At 34.9% G+C, this 15,856-nt stretch overlaps 1 protein-coding gene, 1 long non-coding RNA gene and 1 pseudogene across 2 annotated transcripts; 2 read left to right on the forward strand and 1 right to left on the reverse strand.

Annotated features, from left to right (window-relative positions):
- Positions 1-847: 847 nt before the first annotated feature.
- Positions 848-1,632, reverse strand: LOC122137138. Its single transcript, XR_006154638.1, has 2 exons — positions 1,572-1,632; positions 848-1,212 (listed from the first exon to the last, which is right to left on the reverse strand). It is a non-coding gene; the product is annotated as an uncharacterized LOC122137138 (long non-coding RNA).
- A 3,687-nt stretch (positions 1,633-5,319) lies between these two features.
- Positions 5,320-6,419, forward strand: LOC122137113 (annotated as a pseudogene).
- Positions 6,420-14,883: 8,464 nt separating this feature from the next.
- Positions 14,884-15,815, forward strand: LOC122137114 (deleted in malignant brain tumors 1 protein-like). The gene is made up of 4 exons (XM_042722613.1): positions 14,884-14,890; positions 15,016-15,321; positions 15,401-15,723; positions 15,798-15,815. Exons 1-4 carry the CDS (start codon positions 14,884-14,886, stop codon positions 15,813-15,815), a joined length of 654 nt encoding a protein of 217 aa, XP_042578547.1.
- Positions 15,816-15,856: the final 41 nt, after the last annotated feature.

Below are 15,856 nucleotides of genomic sequence, written 5' to 3' on the forward strand. Positions count from 1 at the left end.
CCATTTTCATTAAAACCTAAAGAATTACACAAATATACATATAATAGTAAGATCAATTATAAAACTGAGCTGTTTTTATGTGAGCATTTTGTTTAAATTAAAACAACTTTTAAATCACAATTTCATTTATCATTGAGCATTAGTAGTGAATTTTCATCGTTATTTTTCAGTTTTTGTTGCTTATTGATAAAAAATTTTTTTCAGTAACTATGCTGTACTTTTTGAGCATCATTCTGCTTCTAGGTGAGAAACAGACATACAATGACAATGAATTGTATACAAAAAAAAACAAAAAAAAAAACAGGTTTTACAATTTATCCTTGTGGGACATTTAGGCTTTACCTGGACCCCATCGTTTAATAATTAACACACTCCCCTCAACCTTCTGTGTTTTTCAAACAGACAGTGTAGAAAATGCACTCATCAGTAAAACCAGTGTGATCAGTGACGTGTCGGTGAGGTTGTTGGACGGTACTAATGCCTGTTCCAGAAGGGTCAAAATTTACAAGGACAGCGACTGGGGCTTTGTAGCATTTTGGGTTTCACGAAGAACCTTTCAGTGAACAGTCTGAGTGAAGAAAATTTTAATAATCTAAAGAATCTTCATGAAACCGTTAATGCTAACACTCTTAATAAACAAAGGTTCCATAAAAGTTTGATGCCGTAGAAGTGTTTTGAAGTTCCCCAAAGAACCGTCCTTAACAATCATTTAAAAATTTCCATTTTTCATAATATGAAGAAAATCTCAAAAATCTAAAGAACTTTCCACTATAAAGAACCTTTTAAGGGTCCATGGGTGTTAAAGGTTCTTTGTGGAACTATATAATTCAATAAAGAGCCTTTAAGGTTTTTTTTTTACAGTGAAAAGGAATGTTTATTCTTAAGAGTGAAAGAACTTATGGAACTTTTAATTTAGCCATCCTTAGGTTACAAGGTGGCAGCGGCATGTGATCTGGGAGTTGTGACAGTGGGGAATGGTCTGCGACACCACCTGGGATCTTCTGGACCCAGTGGTGGTGTGTAAAGAACGTGGCTGTGGAAGCCCAGTAGCCTCATACTACAATGCTTATTTATGGGAAGGGAGCAGGTCCAGTATGGATGGATGGCGTCAGCTGCACTGGTCGTGAGAGTTTGCTGAAAGATTGTGTGTTGGGGAGTGACCAATTGCACACATGCAGATGATGCTGGAGTCACTTGCTCAGGTACAATCACCTGAACCCAAAATAAAAGCAAAGAAATACACGGGGTATGTTTACATGCACTAATTTCTGTCAACATGAATGAATCCAATCCAGTTTCAGATTCTGAAAGTTCTGTTTACACATTGTAAAACCCAATGGTAACTTAAAGGTGATTTTGACTGTGCTACAGCATAAAAATACCATGTGTTTGCAGACATTTAGGAACATGTTAAGTTCACATACTTGATATATACATGAAGGGTTTTCAATAAGATTGATGGCTCAATAGCTCAATCCGAAATTTAATTCGCATTGAGCTCAATTGGACTGATTGAGGTGTTTAACAGGTTAGTTCAACCCAAAATGAAAATTATGTCATTAATTACTCACCATCATGTCGTTCCAAACACAGATTAAGATATTTTTGATGAAATCGGAGAGCTTTCTGACCCTCCATAGACAGCAATGCAACTGAAATGTTCCCAGATCCAGAAAAGTAGTAAATACATCAGTAAAACAGTCCATGTGACATCAGTGGCTCAACTTCAGTTTTGCGATGCTACAAGAATATTTTTTTTGTGCAAAGGACACAAAAACAACAATTTACTCAACCATTCTTCTCCCCGAGTTACGTCTTCTGCCATTTTGGAGAGTATACAGTACAGTATGTATACAGTACAGTATATATGTATATACAGTTATTCTTACATGCATGTCATCTGAGATGTGGTCTCTTACTCTGTCTCTCAGAAGTGAGATTGGTAGATGGAGAGAGCATTTGTTCTGGAAGGGTGGAGGTTCTCAGAAACAACCAGTGGGGAACTGTTTGTGGTGACAGCTGGGACATGACTGACGCTGTAGTTGTCTGTAGAGAGCTGGGCTGTGGAAGTCTGGTAGAGGTAAACAAAGGTGAGTACGGAAGCGGTATTGGACTGATGTGGATGGATAATGTGAAATGTACAAGGCATTGAGTTGACGTTGAAGAATTGCAGGTCAAACGGATGGGGAGTACACAACTGTGAGCATGCAAACGATGCTGGGGTCGCCTGCCGAGGTGAACTTCCTGACAGCATTTTCTTACTTTACATGTATAGATGTTTCCAAAATATATATCCATGTATGAGTTTATCATTTTAATTAGGTTGTTTTAATTTTACTCTGACAATTATTCAATATTATAAATTGCTACTGGATTTGGTGCAAATTATAACATACAACTTCTATAGACCCCTGTAGTAAACGTTTATAACAAGAAAATTGTCATTAAAAAATCCACAAAATACACTAGGAATTAGGGCTGCAAGGTTTGCGGGGAAAATTTAATTGTGACTTGACAAAAATTGTGATTATGTATCGATATGGCTATACAAAGAAGAAGAAAAATAAGAAATTACAAAAATAGAAACTTTACTAATGTAATCAGGGTTATTATAGTTAACTAAAAGTAAAACTTTAAAAAAACCTTTTACGTTTACATTGTGTGAAATGAACTTTAACTGAAATAAAATAAAATAGAAAAAAACTTAAGATTACTTTATTTCTGTTAGTTGCCAAAGCAACATTTTCATTTTCATTGCGTTTAACTTCAGTTTACATAAAATAACTAATACTACAACTGAAATAGTAAAATAAAAAAATATTATGAAAAATAATAAAAATATGCAGGTACTCAAAAAAAAGAGAGAAAAGAACAAAAAATGACAAAAACAGCAAAACCACTGAAAATTGAACTTTGATTAAAATGAAAACAGAAATTGTAAAAATAAAAACTAATTACATATTATTATCATTAGCTATAATAATATCTCAGTGATACTAAAATAACACTGACTAATATTTCAATGTAAAGAAAATAATAATAATAATAATACATTTCAAAAACATTTTACAATTATAATGTGCTTATGTGTAAATGAACACAGTGCTGTGCTTCATTTTGAAACATGCAACACATATGTTTATTTAAATCACAGCCTTTGTGATTTGATAATTGCACCAATCCATATCACAATTTTGGTTTTATTTTGATGAATCATGCAACCCTACTGGGCATTTTTACAATTACATTCAGTCATTAAATTCCATTGCAAATACATTGAATTATCATAGTCTGTATGTATAGAGACGGATCAGGAACTCTTCTGACTTCTTTCTAGAGGTACGGTTGTTGAATACGAACAACGTGTGTCAGGGCACAGCGCAGGTGTATCATGAGGGCCAGTGGGGAACAGTGTGCCACAACAGCTGGGATATTGCAGATGGTTTAGTGCTCTGTAAAGAGCTGGGCTGTGGTGGGAATGCACAGCCCTTGGCAAGTGCCTATTTTGGGCCCAGTGGTGGGCCGATATGGATGGATTCACTCAGATGCAAAGGTGACGAGTCAAACCTGAGGAAATGCCAGTTTGGTGGGTGGGGAAACCATCAATGCATTCATGCATATGATGCAGGAATCATCTGCAGAGGTGTGTACATGTCCAAACCCATACAGTACATCAGCCCTCTATGGAAGCTTGTTTGTTTTCTCACAATTTTCACAGTTTATCTCTCACATTTCAGAATTTTCCCCCTGAAATTCTGAAGAAAATGTCTGAATTGTTTCATTGATATTGTTTTTGTTCATCCTTTTATGTTTGCATAGAAATACATTTTCTGGTTAATATTTACAAATGCAGAGAACTATGGAAGCCTAAATAATTAAAGGTAATTTCTGTATTTCTTTTTATTTCACAAATCAGACTTTTCCTCTGAACAAAATTGCAAAACAGACACTTTGTACAGCATTGGTCTGCTCACTACCTCATTCAGCAGTTAACTGACCTCATTCAACTACCTCATTCAACTACCTCTTCTGTCAGTTTAAATAAAGAACTGCTTTCTGAGATTTTTGACACTTTAATCAGACTGAATAAGCTCTTTTGCACTACAATCATTATATCTACACTGTTTACTTTACTCTATCTCACACTATCTTCCATCTACCTTACACATTGTGCTACTTAAATTACCTTTCTTTATACATGCACTTTGTATATTTACACTTTATATTTTATTATCTGTATTTAATGTTCTACTGTTAGTGTTATCTGTATGCACCAAGGGTCTGAGAGTAAAGCAATTTCAATTCTCTGTATGTATGTACTGTACCTGTGGAAGAATTGACAAAAAAAGCAGACTTGACTAATTTTATGTCCCTGTAAAAAAATTACATTCTACAGAATTTCCCTTAAGAGAATTTGAATCGGAGGTGCGCATATTGTTCAGGTTGAAATAATAATTTGAATATGTGCAGCACTGTAGAATTCAGCAAAACCTTTTAGAATTCCTAGATGTTTTGTTTATCAAATGTGGATTTCAGTGTTATTTACTTGGCAGATAAAAATCCACACACATGTGTAAATTCACATTTATATGAATTAGTGTGGACGGTGTTCAGGCTAAGTAGTAGCTGCAGTCAAGTATGAACAAGAGGAAAGCAGCCCACATAACTATCACACGTCCACTGTTTAAATAGACTAGGTACCTAAATCCCATAAGAAGAAGCTACAGACGACCATCTTGTCAGGTATTACCTTAAAAACATTTGCACATATATATATATATATATATATATATATCTATATATATATATATATATATATATATATATATATATATATATATATATATATTTATATAATGAGTGTTTTCTTATGCATTTAGCATAAGTAGTGTTCAAGTGAGATTATAGAGGGTGTTTCAATTATTATTTATTTATTTATTATCTTCAATCTACTTTTTAAACATTCTCAAGTGGACATAAAATTTGTCTTGACAAACATTTTAACTTACTTTTAATAATATTGCTTGCCTCTACACTAAATCCATACTTGTACCTTTTTTATTTTAAATGCTTACCGCCTATTATATGAAATTCAACGATAAAATAAAAACACGATACATTAGTAGTACTATTGAAAATGTTTAAATACTAAATTTTTTTCATGCTTTCATTCATGATTGCTAATAATAGAACCACAGTGAATTTGCTTTAAAATGCATGTACATCTCTTTAATAAATAAGAGCATCAAGATGAAGTTAAAATGCTTTGTATGAAAGTATTTCATATCTAATATCATATGAAATATATTTGCAGCCAATATGATGTGGTCCATGCAACTCTTTTTGCTTCTGGGTAAGGAGACCGATGCACTGACAAAACTCTGTTGTGTGTCTGTCGTTGTACCAATAATATCTTTTAAATTAAGGGCTCATATTAAAATGAATGTGCATCTGTGGTGATCTAACATACAGGCTCCATAAATGTCACTACTGGAATCAGATTGGTAAGTGGAGGCTCTTGTTCTGGACGAGTGGAAGTTCTTTATAATGGAACATGGGGAACAGTGTGTGATGATGGCTGGGATCTAAAAGATGCTACAGTGGTGTGTAGAGAGATGGGCTGTGGGGATGCGATCGAGGCAAAGAGTGCTGCTTATTTTGGACAAGGAACAGGACAAATATGGTTTGATGATGTAAAGTGTAATGGCACTGAGTCCTCACTGATGAACTGTAGGACACGTGGATGGGGAACACATAACTGTAGACATCATGAAGATGCTGGAGTCATCTGCAACTGTGAGTCAAAAACAATCAAAGAACTGAAGTATTAATATTGTACATTTTCTTTTTATGGAATGAACTAAATAGAAGAAATTAATTAAAAAAAAAGTTTTTTTTTATATATATTATTTATGTGGATAATAGCTGTCAGGTTAGTGAATGGAGACAACAAGTGCTCTGGACGAGTGGAGGTTCTTCATAATGGAACATGGGGAACAGTGTGTGATGATGGCTGGGATCTAACAGATGCTGCAGTGGTGTGTACAGAGACGAGTTGTGGGGATGCTATAGAGGCAAAAAGTGCTGCTTATTTCGGCCAGGGATCAGGACCAATATGGATGGATGACGTACAATGTGCTGGGAATGAATCTACACTGAAAACCTGTTCATCAAATGGATGGGGAATACACAGCTGTAACCATCAACACGATGCTGGAGTCATCTGTAAACGTAAGTCAAAAAAGATTTGCCTACCTGAGTAACTACCACATTTGAATTTTCGGCACATTTACACAAGTAAGGAGTGGCAACAGATCAGTGAAATTTCAGCTGGAATGTGTTAAGTTTTAATTTCAGTCACACACATATGCAGCATCTACTCTATAAAGCAACTTCATCTGGCAAATGAGATCGTACAACAAAACACAAAACCTGCATGCTTCGTGAATCCATAATTAATAGAAACATAACTACTGCTGCTCTATCTATAATGTAATGTGCAAAAATAGGTTACAGCTTAGGAAAACTCCCCATTATACTGTTGAATAGGTCCTTCATTCCTACATGTTTGTTATTGTTCTGTTTAGGTTCACTGAAATGGTTCCAGCATTTACATCATTATAAAAATCATCTTTACATCTTTCTTTTTTCAGAAATCAGGGAAAAAATAGCCATAAGGCTTCAATTTAATGTTGATCCAAAAACTGACCTAAATGACAAAAGAAAAAAGATGGAGATTTTGGAAAAGGTGAGCGCATGATAAAAGGTCACAGAGAACAACAGCTCATCTCACACTGTAGCTGTGTATCTACTGTTATTTTTGTATTTAATACATTTTTCTTTATTTTTTATTTTTTACAGATGAAAGAGATATTAAAAGACTCTGGACCTTTTATCCTGCAGTGGAGGACGCAATCTAATGGAGAAGTGTTTCAGAAAGTTGGGAAAAATAATACAAATCCTTAATATTGTGAGAAAAACGTATAAACCCCTTTGTTTGCTGTTATATAGTTGGATTAATGTGCGCTAGTATAAACATTGATACATTAATCACAGCTTTCAAGTTTGACTACAAGTAAATCTGATCCTACCATTAATTGTATAAAATGATTGGTTTCCATACACAACTTATATGTTATCATTTAATGGTTAATATATTTATTTATAGAAGTGACAACCGCATTTTATAAACAAACTAACCTGAAAAATTAAGATGGTGTGAATATTTACATTTATAGTGGTGAGCATTTAAAAATGAGTACTGTATCTTACAAAAAATTATTTTAAACATGAATGTGCAACATGAACCTGTTTGTCCTGTTTGACGTGTTTATATATAGTTCAATACACAACTGACATTTCAAAGGTTTATGCAAAACTTTTTTCTGAATAAATAAGCACAAGGAAGTTTTATAATGGTCCCTGCTTTACCTGTTCATTGTGTAACGAAATAAATCTATGGCACCTGGAAGATACAAAAAATAAGTAAATAAATAAATAAGGAATGAATGTACAGTAAGTAACCAGAACCCTTACGTCAAGCCCTCAATACCATGTTCCGATCCTCACTATTCCTAATTTCTGTAGTGAGGATCCTAAAGAGTTTGCACGACTCAAAATTGCACTGGAGAATTTGCTACCTGCTGAGGCTACAGAACATTTCAAATTCCAAATACTGATCATCTGAAACAAGAGCATGCCTTGCTCATCGCGAGTCATTTGTCAACAGCAGTTATCCATATACCAACACTATGGGTCTCTAACTGCACTTTATCGTCAACCACATCAACTCGCACTACAAAGTATTGCAGAATTGATGGATGGCCCAAAAATCAAGAGTGGTAACATTAAATCTTTCTGACGATATGCCCTCAAAGTGCATGCATTTTTTGGAATGCTGGCTTGGAGCGAAAGGACGGATAGAACTGAAAAACAGGTCGCATGTTTCACGTGTTCTTGCCAAACTGCCTCATGACTTCAGAAGGTTTGTTCATCCCATTCAAACAACAGTCAACACTGCTAGATCTTAGTGACTGGCTTGAATATGAGCTCAGAATACAAGAGTACGAGTCACAGTATGTCAGTAGTCCAAGCAGAGTCTACTCTCAGCCACAGAGAGACCAGCACAGGAACCCAAAGCCAACTCACCAATTCGCCACTGTCTTATGCGGTGGAGAGCAAAGTAAACAATCAAGTGCTACAGCAATCAAGAAGGAGAAACCAAAAAGGTACTGCCCCTTTTGCAACATTGTGCAGCACTACTTCAACCAGTGTGCTATCAAGATCAAGTGTGGTGCTGGCTGAAGCCAAATCAGAAGTGCTTTAAGTGCAAACACGATCTTTTGATCTCACAATGTAATCTTAAAACCAAATGCAAAAAATTATGATGAGACATTTAGAAATAGCCTGCTGCCTGACTTCGATGCTAAAATGAAAGCTTACAAACAAGCTTCAGCAGAGAACAGTTGTCTGGTGATGACATGTGACCATGTGCTGTCTCTCACAGACCGACAAAGGAGTATATTGTATAGGCTTGTGCACTCAACTGTTTGCGAAATGGAGCTTTGTGCTCGTTATCCTACCTCTCTCATTCGGCACAAATCCAAATATTCCATAATATTTCCATATTTGCGGTGAAACGTATCTGAATGCTAAACTATTATTTATTATGTAAATTATAAATTGTGTACTTCAGTTCCAACGGTGACACAGATGCGTGCGCGCTGATGTTTGGTTCACTGTATTTTGCTTTGTTAATGTACCAACTGTGCTGTCAAGTTAGCAATGCTGGAACTGGTGTGTTTTGTTATGTGTGTGTGTGTGTGCAGATTCTGTTCACCTCGGAATGTCTGTTTCCCTTTACAAGTTTTAATACGAGAGGTTTTTCAACTTTAATTTGTAATTCAAATTTATTTCCGTTTATTTTTTCCAATCATATTTATTACCGATTTCAATGTGATGCTTAAGGCTTTGGCTATTCTGTTTTATACTGTCGTATACTTATTCATTTATGCTCATTTATTTTTATTTTTTTATTATATGCCTTGCTGTTGTTGTATTTATGTGTGCACTGAAAGCATAAAAAATTATTGTGTGAGGTGTGTGCAAAACATACATTAAAATAAATGTTCAGACACACTTCCTCTGTTTAAATCTAGATTAAAAACACACCTCTTTGGCCAAGCATTCAAATAATGCATCTCATAATTTTGGACTGCAGTTATATCTGATCAAATGCGCATTATTATTCTTTAGCTTGGGTTAAAATAACAATTTGCTGGAACACCAGAAAAGCAGCTACGCTAATTATGTCTCTATTTGTTTCTCTGTTTTGCCACGGGATTTACATCACAAGCTCCAGTCTGGATCCAGAACACCTGAGAAGAGATGATGCCAACCCCTCAGAGGACCTCAGATGATGTTAACCCAGAGACAACATACAGAACTACCACATTTTGCTATAAGTTTGATTGCATAATTGCTGTTAATGGTGTTAATCATCTGTTTGTTTACGTCTTTTATTGATTTTTCTGAACATTTCTGCCATATGCACATAAACTGACAGTCATCACTGATAAGCTACTACTAAATATTGTAGAAACTTAATTTTCTGTAAAGTTGCTTTGCAATGATTTGTATCGTAAAAAGCGCTATACAAATAAACTTGAATTGAAAACTTGAATTGAATAAATATACAATGAACCATAAATGTTGTGTACAAATCAGAACCCTATGCATACATGAAAATTTTCATTGATACTGATTATTATTTTATTTTTTCCCTTCATTCTAAAAAATACAAACCTGGTTAACAGACTATGTGCCTTGGTCAGTAAGAATTATCTTTGGTGCCCCAAACCTGTAAAATAAATTAATGCAGTACACAACTGCTTTATATTTAGTCAGAATAGCATAGGCTATTTTGTGTAATAGTCAATAAATGTACTCATTTACATTGTTGGTCCTGGTGACTTTCCCCACTAAATTCATCCCCAGCTGTTCCAGAGGCTTGTCCACCTTAAAATTAAAATAGCAACACTATTGGCATATGGCAGAAATGTTCGGAAAAATCAATAAAAGACGTAAACAAACAGACGATTAACACTATTAACAGCAATTATGCAATCAAACTTATAGCAAAATGTGGTAGTTCTGTATGTTGTCTCTAGGTAAGCATCAGGTTTTGTTCTTTTCTTTTTCTTATTTACTATTCAATAAAAAAATTTTTTATTTAATTGTGAAAATACATGAGATTGCTCTTTTTTAAGTGTATATAATATAGTTAATATATCAATAGTATAAATATCTAGACTTTAACCCCTGCAATATTCCTCAGGGGGACCCCCCCAAAAAAATTAATAAAAAAAAAAGCCTGCCCAGGATATCTGCCAGCCCACCCTTCTTTTGTAGAATGTAAAGTTTCTGTAAATGTTCTTCATGTAATGCCAATAAAGAACCTTTATTTTTTTAAAGTGAACTGCTCATTGTTAGTTCATATTAACTGAGGATCATAAAATAATATTAACAGAACTTTTGATTTTAATGTTTTAGTAATTGTCAGAATGAAGATGAATAGATGGTTTAGAAATATTTTTCATTCTTAGTAAAATAGTTAAATTATATATTACATAAAAAATAACCACATACTGTATGGTTTGGAAAGGCATGAGTAGGCCTAAATAATAAGTAATTATAGAATTTACATTTTTCTCTGAACTCTAGTTTCAAAGAAACATGCAAAATACTTTTTTTAACTCACTGTTACACGTGTCTCCAGCATATTTTAGAAGTTCACAGCTCTGTATTCCCCATTTTGTTGATGTACCGTTCACAAGTGAAGCCTCACTCCCAGTACACTGTGCATTATCTATACTGGTCCTACACCTGGTCCAAAATAAGCAGCACTCTTTGCCTCAACCATTTTCCCACAATTCACTTCTTTACATACGACCGCAGCATCTGTTAGATCCCAGCCATTACTACACACTGTTCCCCACGGACCGTCATCAAGAACCTCCACTCATCCGGAACAAGAGTTAGTGCCATTTACCAACCTAATAAAGGCTAACATAAAAAAACTGAGAGTAAGGGATTAGAAAAATTTGGTTCTATTCAGTTTATGCAATATTTATGTACCAAAGTACTTCAAAGTCATTTTCTAAATTTAGCACCTACAAATTACACAATTAATTAACAAAAAGAGTGAGGGAAAGTGCAAGGGTTTTGATTAGCAATAAATCAACTACTCCAGAAGTCATTAAAAATATTGGTAGTATCTAATAAAATACATTTGTAAACTAACAAAAATGATTCACATTATTAGATTTCTTTAACCTATTAAAATGTCAGTCTCTTCAGAAGCGTCTTTGTTTCTGTGACAGCGTGAGATCAAGTTAAAGGGATACTCCAACCCAAAATGAAATTTTTTTTATTAATCACTTACCCCTATGTCATTCCAAACCCATAAAAGCTTTGTTCATCTTCGGAACACAATTTAAGATATTGTGGATATAACCGGGAGGCTTGTGACTGTCACATTGACTAACAAATAAATTGCACTTTCAAGGTCCAGAAAAGTATGAAAAGTATCGTCAGAATAGTCCATCTTCCATCAGTGGTTCAATCTGAATTTTATGAAGCGACGAGAATACTTTTTGTACACGAAGAATACAAATAATGACTTTATTCAAAAATTTGTCTCCTCTTTGTCTCTCTGCATCACCGTATCTCAGAGTACCGATGTTTTCCAAAAAATTTAAGATATTCCCAAGATAATTTATCAAGTCAGCAAGTCAAGTTTGTCTTTTTAATCTAGTTTTCATATTCATATTACTTGTCTCTAATTATTATTATTATTATAAGTACTATGTAAGATGTTTAAATATTCTATTTCTTTCATGCTTTCATTCATGATTGCTGATATTTAAGAACCACATTAATTTGCTTTAAAATGTATGTACTTTTCATACATAGATGTTAAAATGCTGTGTGAAAATTATAGAGACAATAAATCAAACAAAAAACCATACACCAACACAAAACAAAACACATTCACACCCAATACTAATAATACCACAATAAACTAACATTTGGAGAGACTTTAGGACTGTTAGGTTCTGATCAGGTAATGGATGAGTAAACCCCCCTGGGTGCCGGTCAGAGCACCAATAATGAGGAGGCAGGTGATTAGCTTTCAATGTTGTATTAGTAGATAAAAGGAAGGCCCACAGATGTACAATCAAAGCGTAGATAGTCTGCAAAAAATAAATACAATAAAGAAATGAATAAACTAAGGATATATATAAACAATAGTAACATTTACTGTTACATAATGAAACCGAAGCATTCATAATATTCACATAATTGGCATTTCTCTACTGAAAACACAGTTAAATGAAGGGAAACCAGATATTTCACAGAAAACTATAAGTCATGAGTGATCATTTGTCCCTATGAACATAAACCTCCCATATATGGATAGAATCATGGTGCATATGAATAACATTTACATAAACAGAACGCTAATCACTTGTTTGGTCTTGTAGCAGATTAACAGAACAACATCACGTTGTTAAGACATCATAACACTGATTTACATCTTTATAAAGAATAATCACACATTAAATAATATTCCCGATCGGAAAACACTAAAGAACCATCGTTACCGGACATGTCTATGCATGTTTATATGGAACAAACGCATATAACACTATAGCGATCTCTGCCAACACAAATATAAATAAAATAGGCTTACTTTGTGGTCAGTGACTAACACCCTGATATTAAATCTGCAACAATCCCCACAAATAAACTGGAAGCATCATCCTGGCAGCTGATGGCTTGGACAGATCACACGAACACACCAAACAGCGGCAGCTCATCAAACTACACTGCCCCCTAACGTCGTACTATAACAATTCCGGTTTCATAATAAAAGTCCCTCTTACAGGAGCCTTTAATACACTTCCTGCTTCTGGGTAAGAAGTAGTGATGGGAAGTTCGGCTCTTTTCAGAGAGCCGGCTCTTTTGGCTCAGCTCCCAAAGAAGAGCCGGCTCTTTCGACTCCCGAACGGCTCTTAATTGAGGATTTTTTGTAGGCCTTTATTTTACCATAACTTTGCGAAAAATTAATGGTTTGTGTGTGAAAACCCTTTCATGTGCAGTTATTTTTATGAGAATCCTTATAATTGCCTAAATTTTTTGCATTTATTTTGTTACAAAACCATTCTTTTGTTTGTTTTGTTTAATATTTTAATCAAACATTTTATTGCACAAATTAACAACAAAACAGCAAATAAATGCACACAGAACAGAACTGAACCAAACTCAAGCAAACAGTATTAATGTCCTCAGTGAAGATTGGCATTCAAAAAAAACAGATGCCTCAGCTTTGATCATGGACTGATCCTATTTCTTCTTTCTGTGATTATCTGCCCTGTTTCACATAGAGGATTTAATTGCTGCATGTTGGATGATTAGTGCTCTTATAAAATGTTTAGAGAAATTAAGAAATTCTTCTTATTGTGGAAGAAGAGAAAAGTTTTTGTTTACTTCACCTACTGCTGGTGTAAAAGAGGTCAGCTTGTAGGTGCTGTGCAGGTTAACCTCACTCCCCTGATCTCAAGAGGTGCGCTAGTGACTGACTGACATTATGGGCTGCAGTCTTTAGCCTCCTTGTTAGTGCATCCACCTCCCAAGTCCTGCTCGGAGCAGGTGCGAATAGGACCCAGGGGGGTTACCCTAGTATGAAAATGACTTTCGAAAGTAACAAGCTTCCACAAACAAAGGCTTGTTGTATCATCTCATGTCATCCTGGTAAACAAATTAGGCACACATCAAATTTTTCAGGCAGACCACACGTGAATTCCAAAGTAATTTTGTTTAACAAATATGATATCTATTTTAAACAAAACTGTTACATATATGGCATGAAGAGAAAACAGTCAGAAAAACACAAGTACATGTCACACAGCACTTTTCAAACAGACAGACGAAGAAGAGAACCATTTAGCAGGTATTAACATAGAAATCATATTTATATTGTCATAATATAATTTATATTTGATTACAATATGACTAAATACAATTAGAAAAACTCACTTATACAATTAAATACTTATTTTAGAGTAGATGTTTAGAATTTTTACAGTTACTTGTCTACACTGTAAAAAATGCTTTGAAACCTTATAGGCTGAATACAGTAGATTATTATTATATTTAATTCAGAAAGTAGTGTAGAACATAAGACAAAGCAATAATTGTTTTGTGTGAAGATTCAACATGAATAATATATCATATCTAATATATTTCTAGCCACTATGCTGTGGTTCATGCAACTCTTTCTGCTTCTGGGTAAGAGCATTACGCTATACACTGAAACAAATCTTGGTCAAAAATTTTGTTATTTTTCAGCACGATAAAAGCAATAAATGTCTCAGAACTATAAGTCAAATTAAACATTAATATTCTGCATATTTGACTCTATTGCATGCATAGGTTTTACAATTCCCACTAGTATAGACAAAATCAGACTGATGAATGGCACTAACTCTTGTTCTGGACGAGTGGAGGTTCTTCATGAGCAGCAGTGGGGAACAGTGTGTGATGATGACTGGGATCTAACAGACGCTGCAGTGGTGTGTAGAGAGATGGGCTGTGGGGATGTAATAGAGGCAAAGAGTTTTGCTTATTTTGGACAAGGAACAGGCCAAATATGGTTGGATGATGTAAACTGTGATGGCACTGAGTCCTCACTGATGAACTGCAGGACAAATAGATGGAGAACACATAACTGTGGACATCATGAAGATGCTGGAGTCATCTGCAACTGTGAGTCAAAAACAATCAAAGAACTGAAGTATTAATATTGTACATTTTCTTTTTATGGAATGTACTAAATAGAAGAAATTTATTGTAAAAAGTTTTTTTTTTTTAAATGCCATGCCTTTTTTCCCCCCAAAGAAATATATCGTAAGGTACATAAATATATATATATATTATTTTTGTGGATAACAGCTGTCAGGTTGGTGAATGGCATCAACTCTTGTTCTGGAAGAGTGGAGGTTCTTCATAATGGAACATGGGGAACAGTGTGTGATGATGGCTGGGATCTAACAGACGCTGCAGTGGTTTGCAGAGAGATGGGATGTGGGGATGTGATCGAGGCGAAGAGTGCTGCTTCTTTTGGCCAGGGATCAGGAACGATATGGATGGATGATGTACTATGTGCTGGGAATGAATTTACCCTGAAAAGCTGTTCTTTAAATGGATGGGGAATACACAACTGTACCCATCAACATGATGCTGGAGTCATCTGCCAGTGTGAGTCAAAAATATTCAAAGAATTTAAATATTGTTTTAAAATGAATCCAACATAATTGACTTTATTTGTGGATAATAGCTGTCAGGTTAGTGAATGGAGACAACAAGTGCTCTGGACGAGTGGAGGTTCTTCATGAGCAGCAGTGGGGAACAGTGTGTGATGATGACTGGGATCTAACAGATGCTGTAGTGGTTTGCAGAGAGATGGGCTGTGGGAATGTGAATGAAGCAAAGAGTAAAGCTTATTTTGGACAAGGATCAGGACCAATATGGATGGATGATGTAAACTGCGCTGGCACAGAGTCCTCACTGATGAACTGCAGGACAAATGGATGGGGAACACATAACTGTGGACATTACGAAGATGCTGGAGTCATCTGCAGCAGTGAGTCATCTGTGAAGGTGGATGAATATAAATATTGCACATATGTAATAGAACCAATCTATTCTAATCCTGTACTCTGTTTTTATTTTAGGCTTTATTAGGTTGGTAAATGGCAATAACTCTTGTTCTGGACGAGTGGAGGTTCTTCAT

Source organism: Cyprinus carpio, chromosome B4 (assembly GCF_018340385.1).
Source record: "Cyprinus carpio isolate SPL01 chromosome B4, ASM1834038v1, whole genome shotgun sequence".
Taxonomy (NCBI): domain Eukaryota; kingdom Metazoa; phylum Chordata; class Actinopteri; order Cypriniformes; family Cyprinidae; genus Cyprinus; species Cyprinus carpio.

Bases quoted from the DNA above. Each gene is read 5' to 3' on its own strand.
- LOC122137114 (XM_042722613.1), top strand. The intron at 15,322-15,400 runs GTGAGTCAAAAA...TGTGGATAATAG, and splicing joins TGCTGGAGTCATCTGCCAGT to CTGTCAGGTTAGTGAATGGA.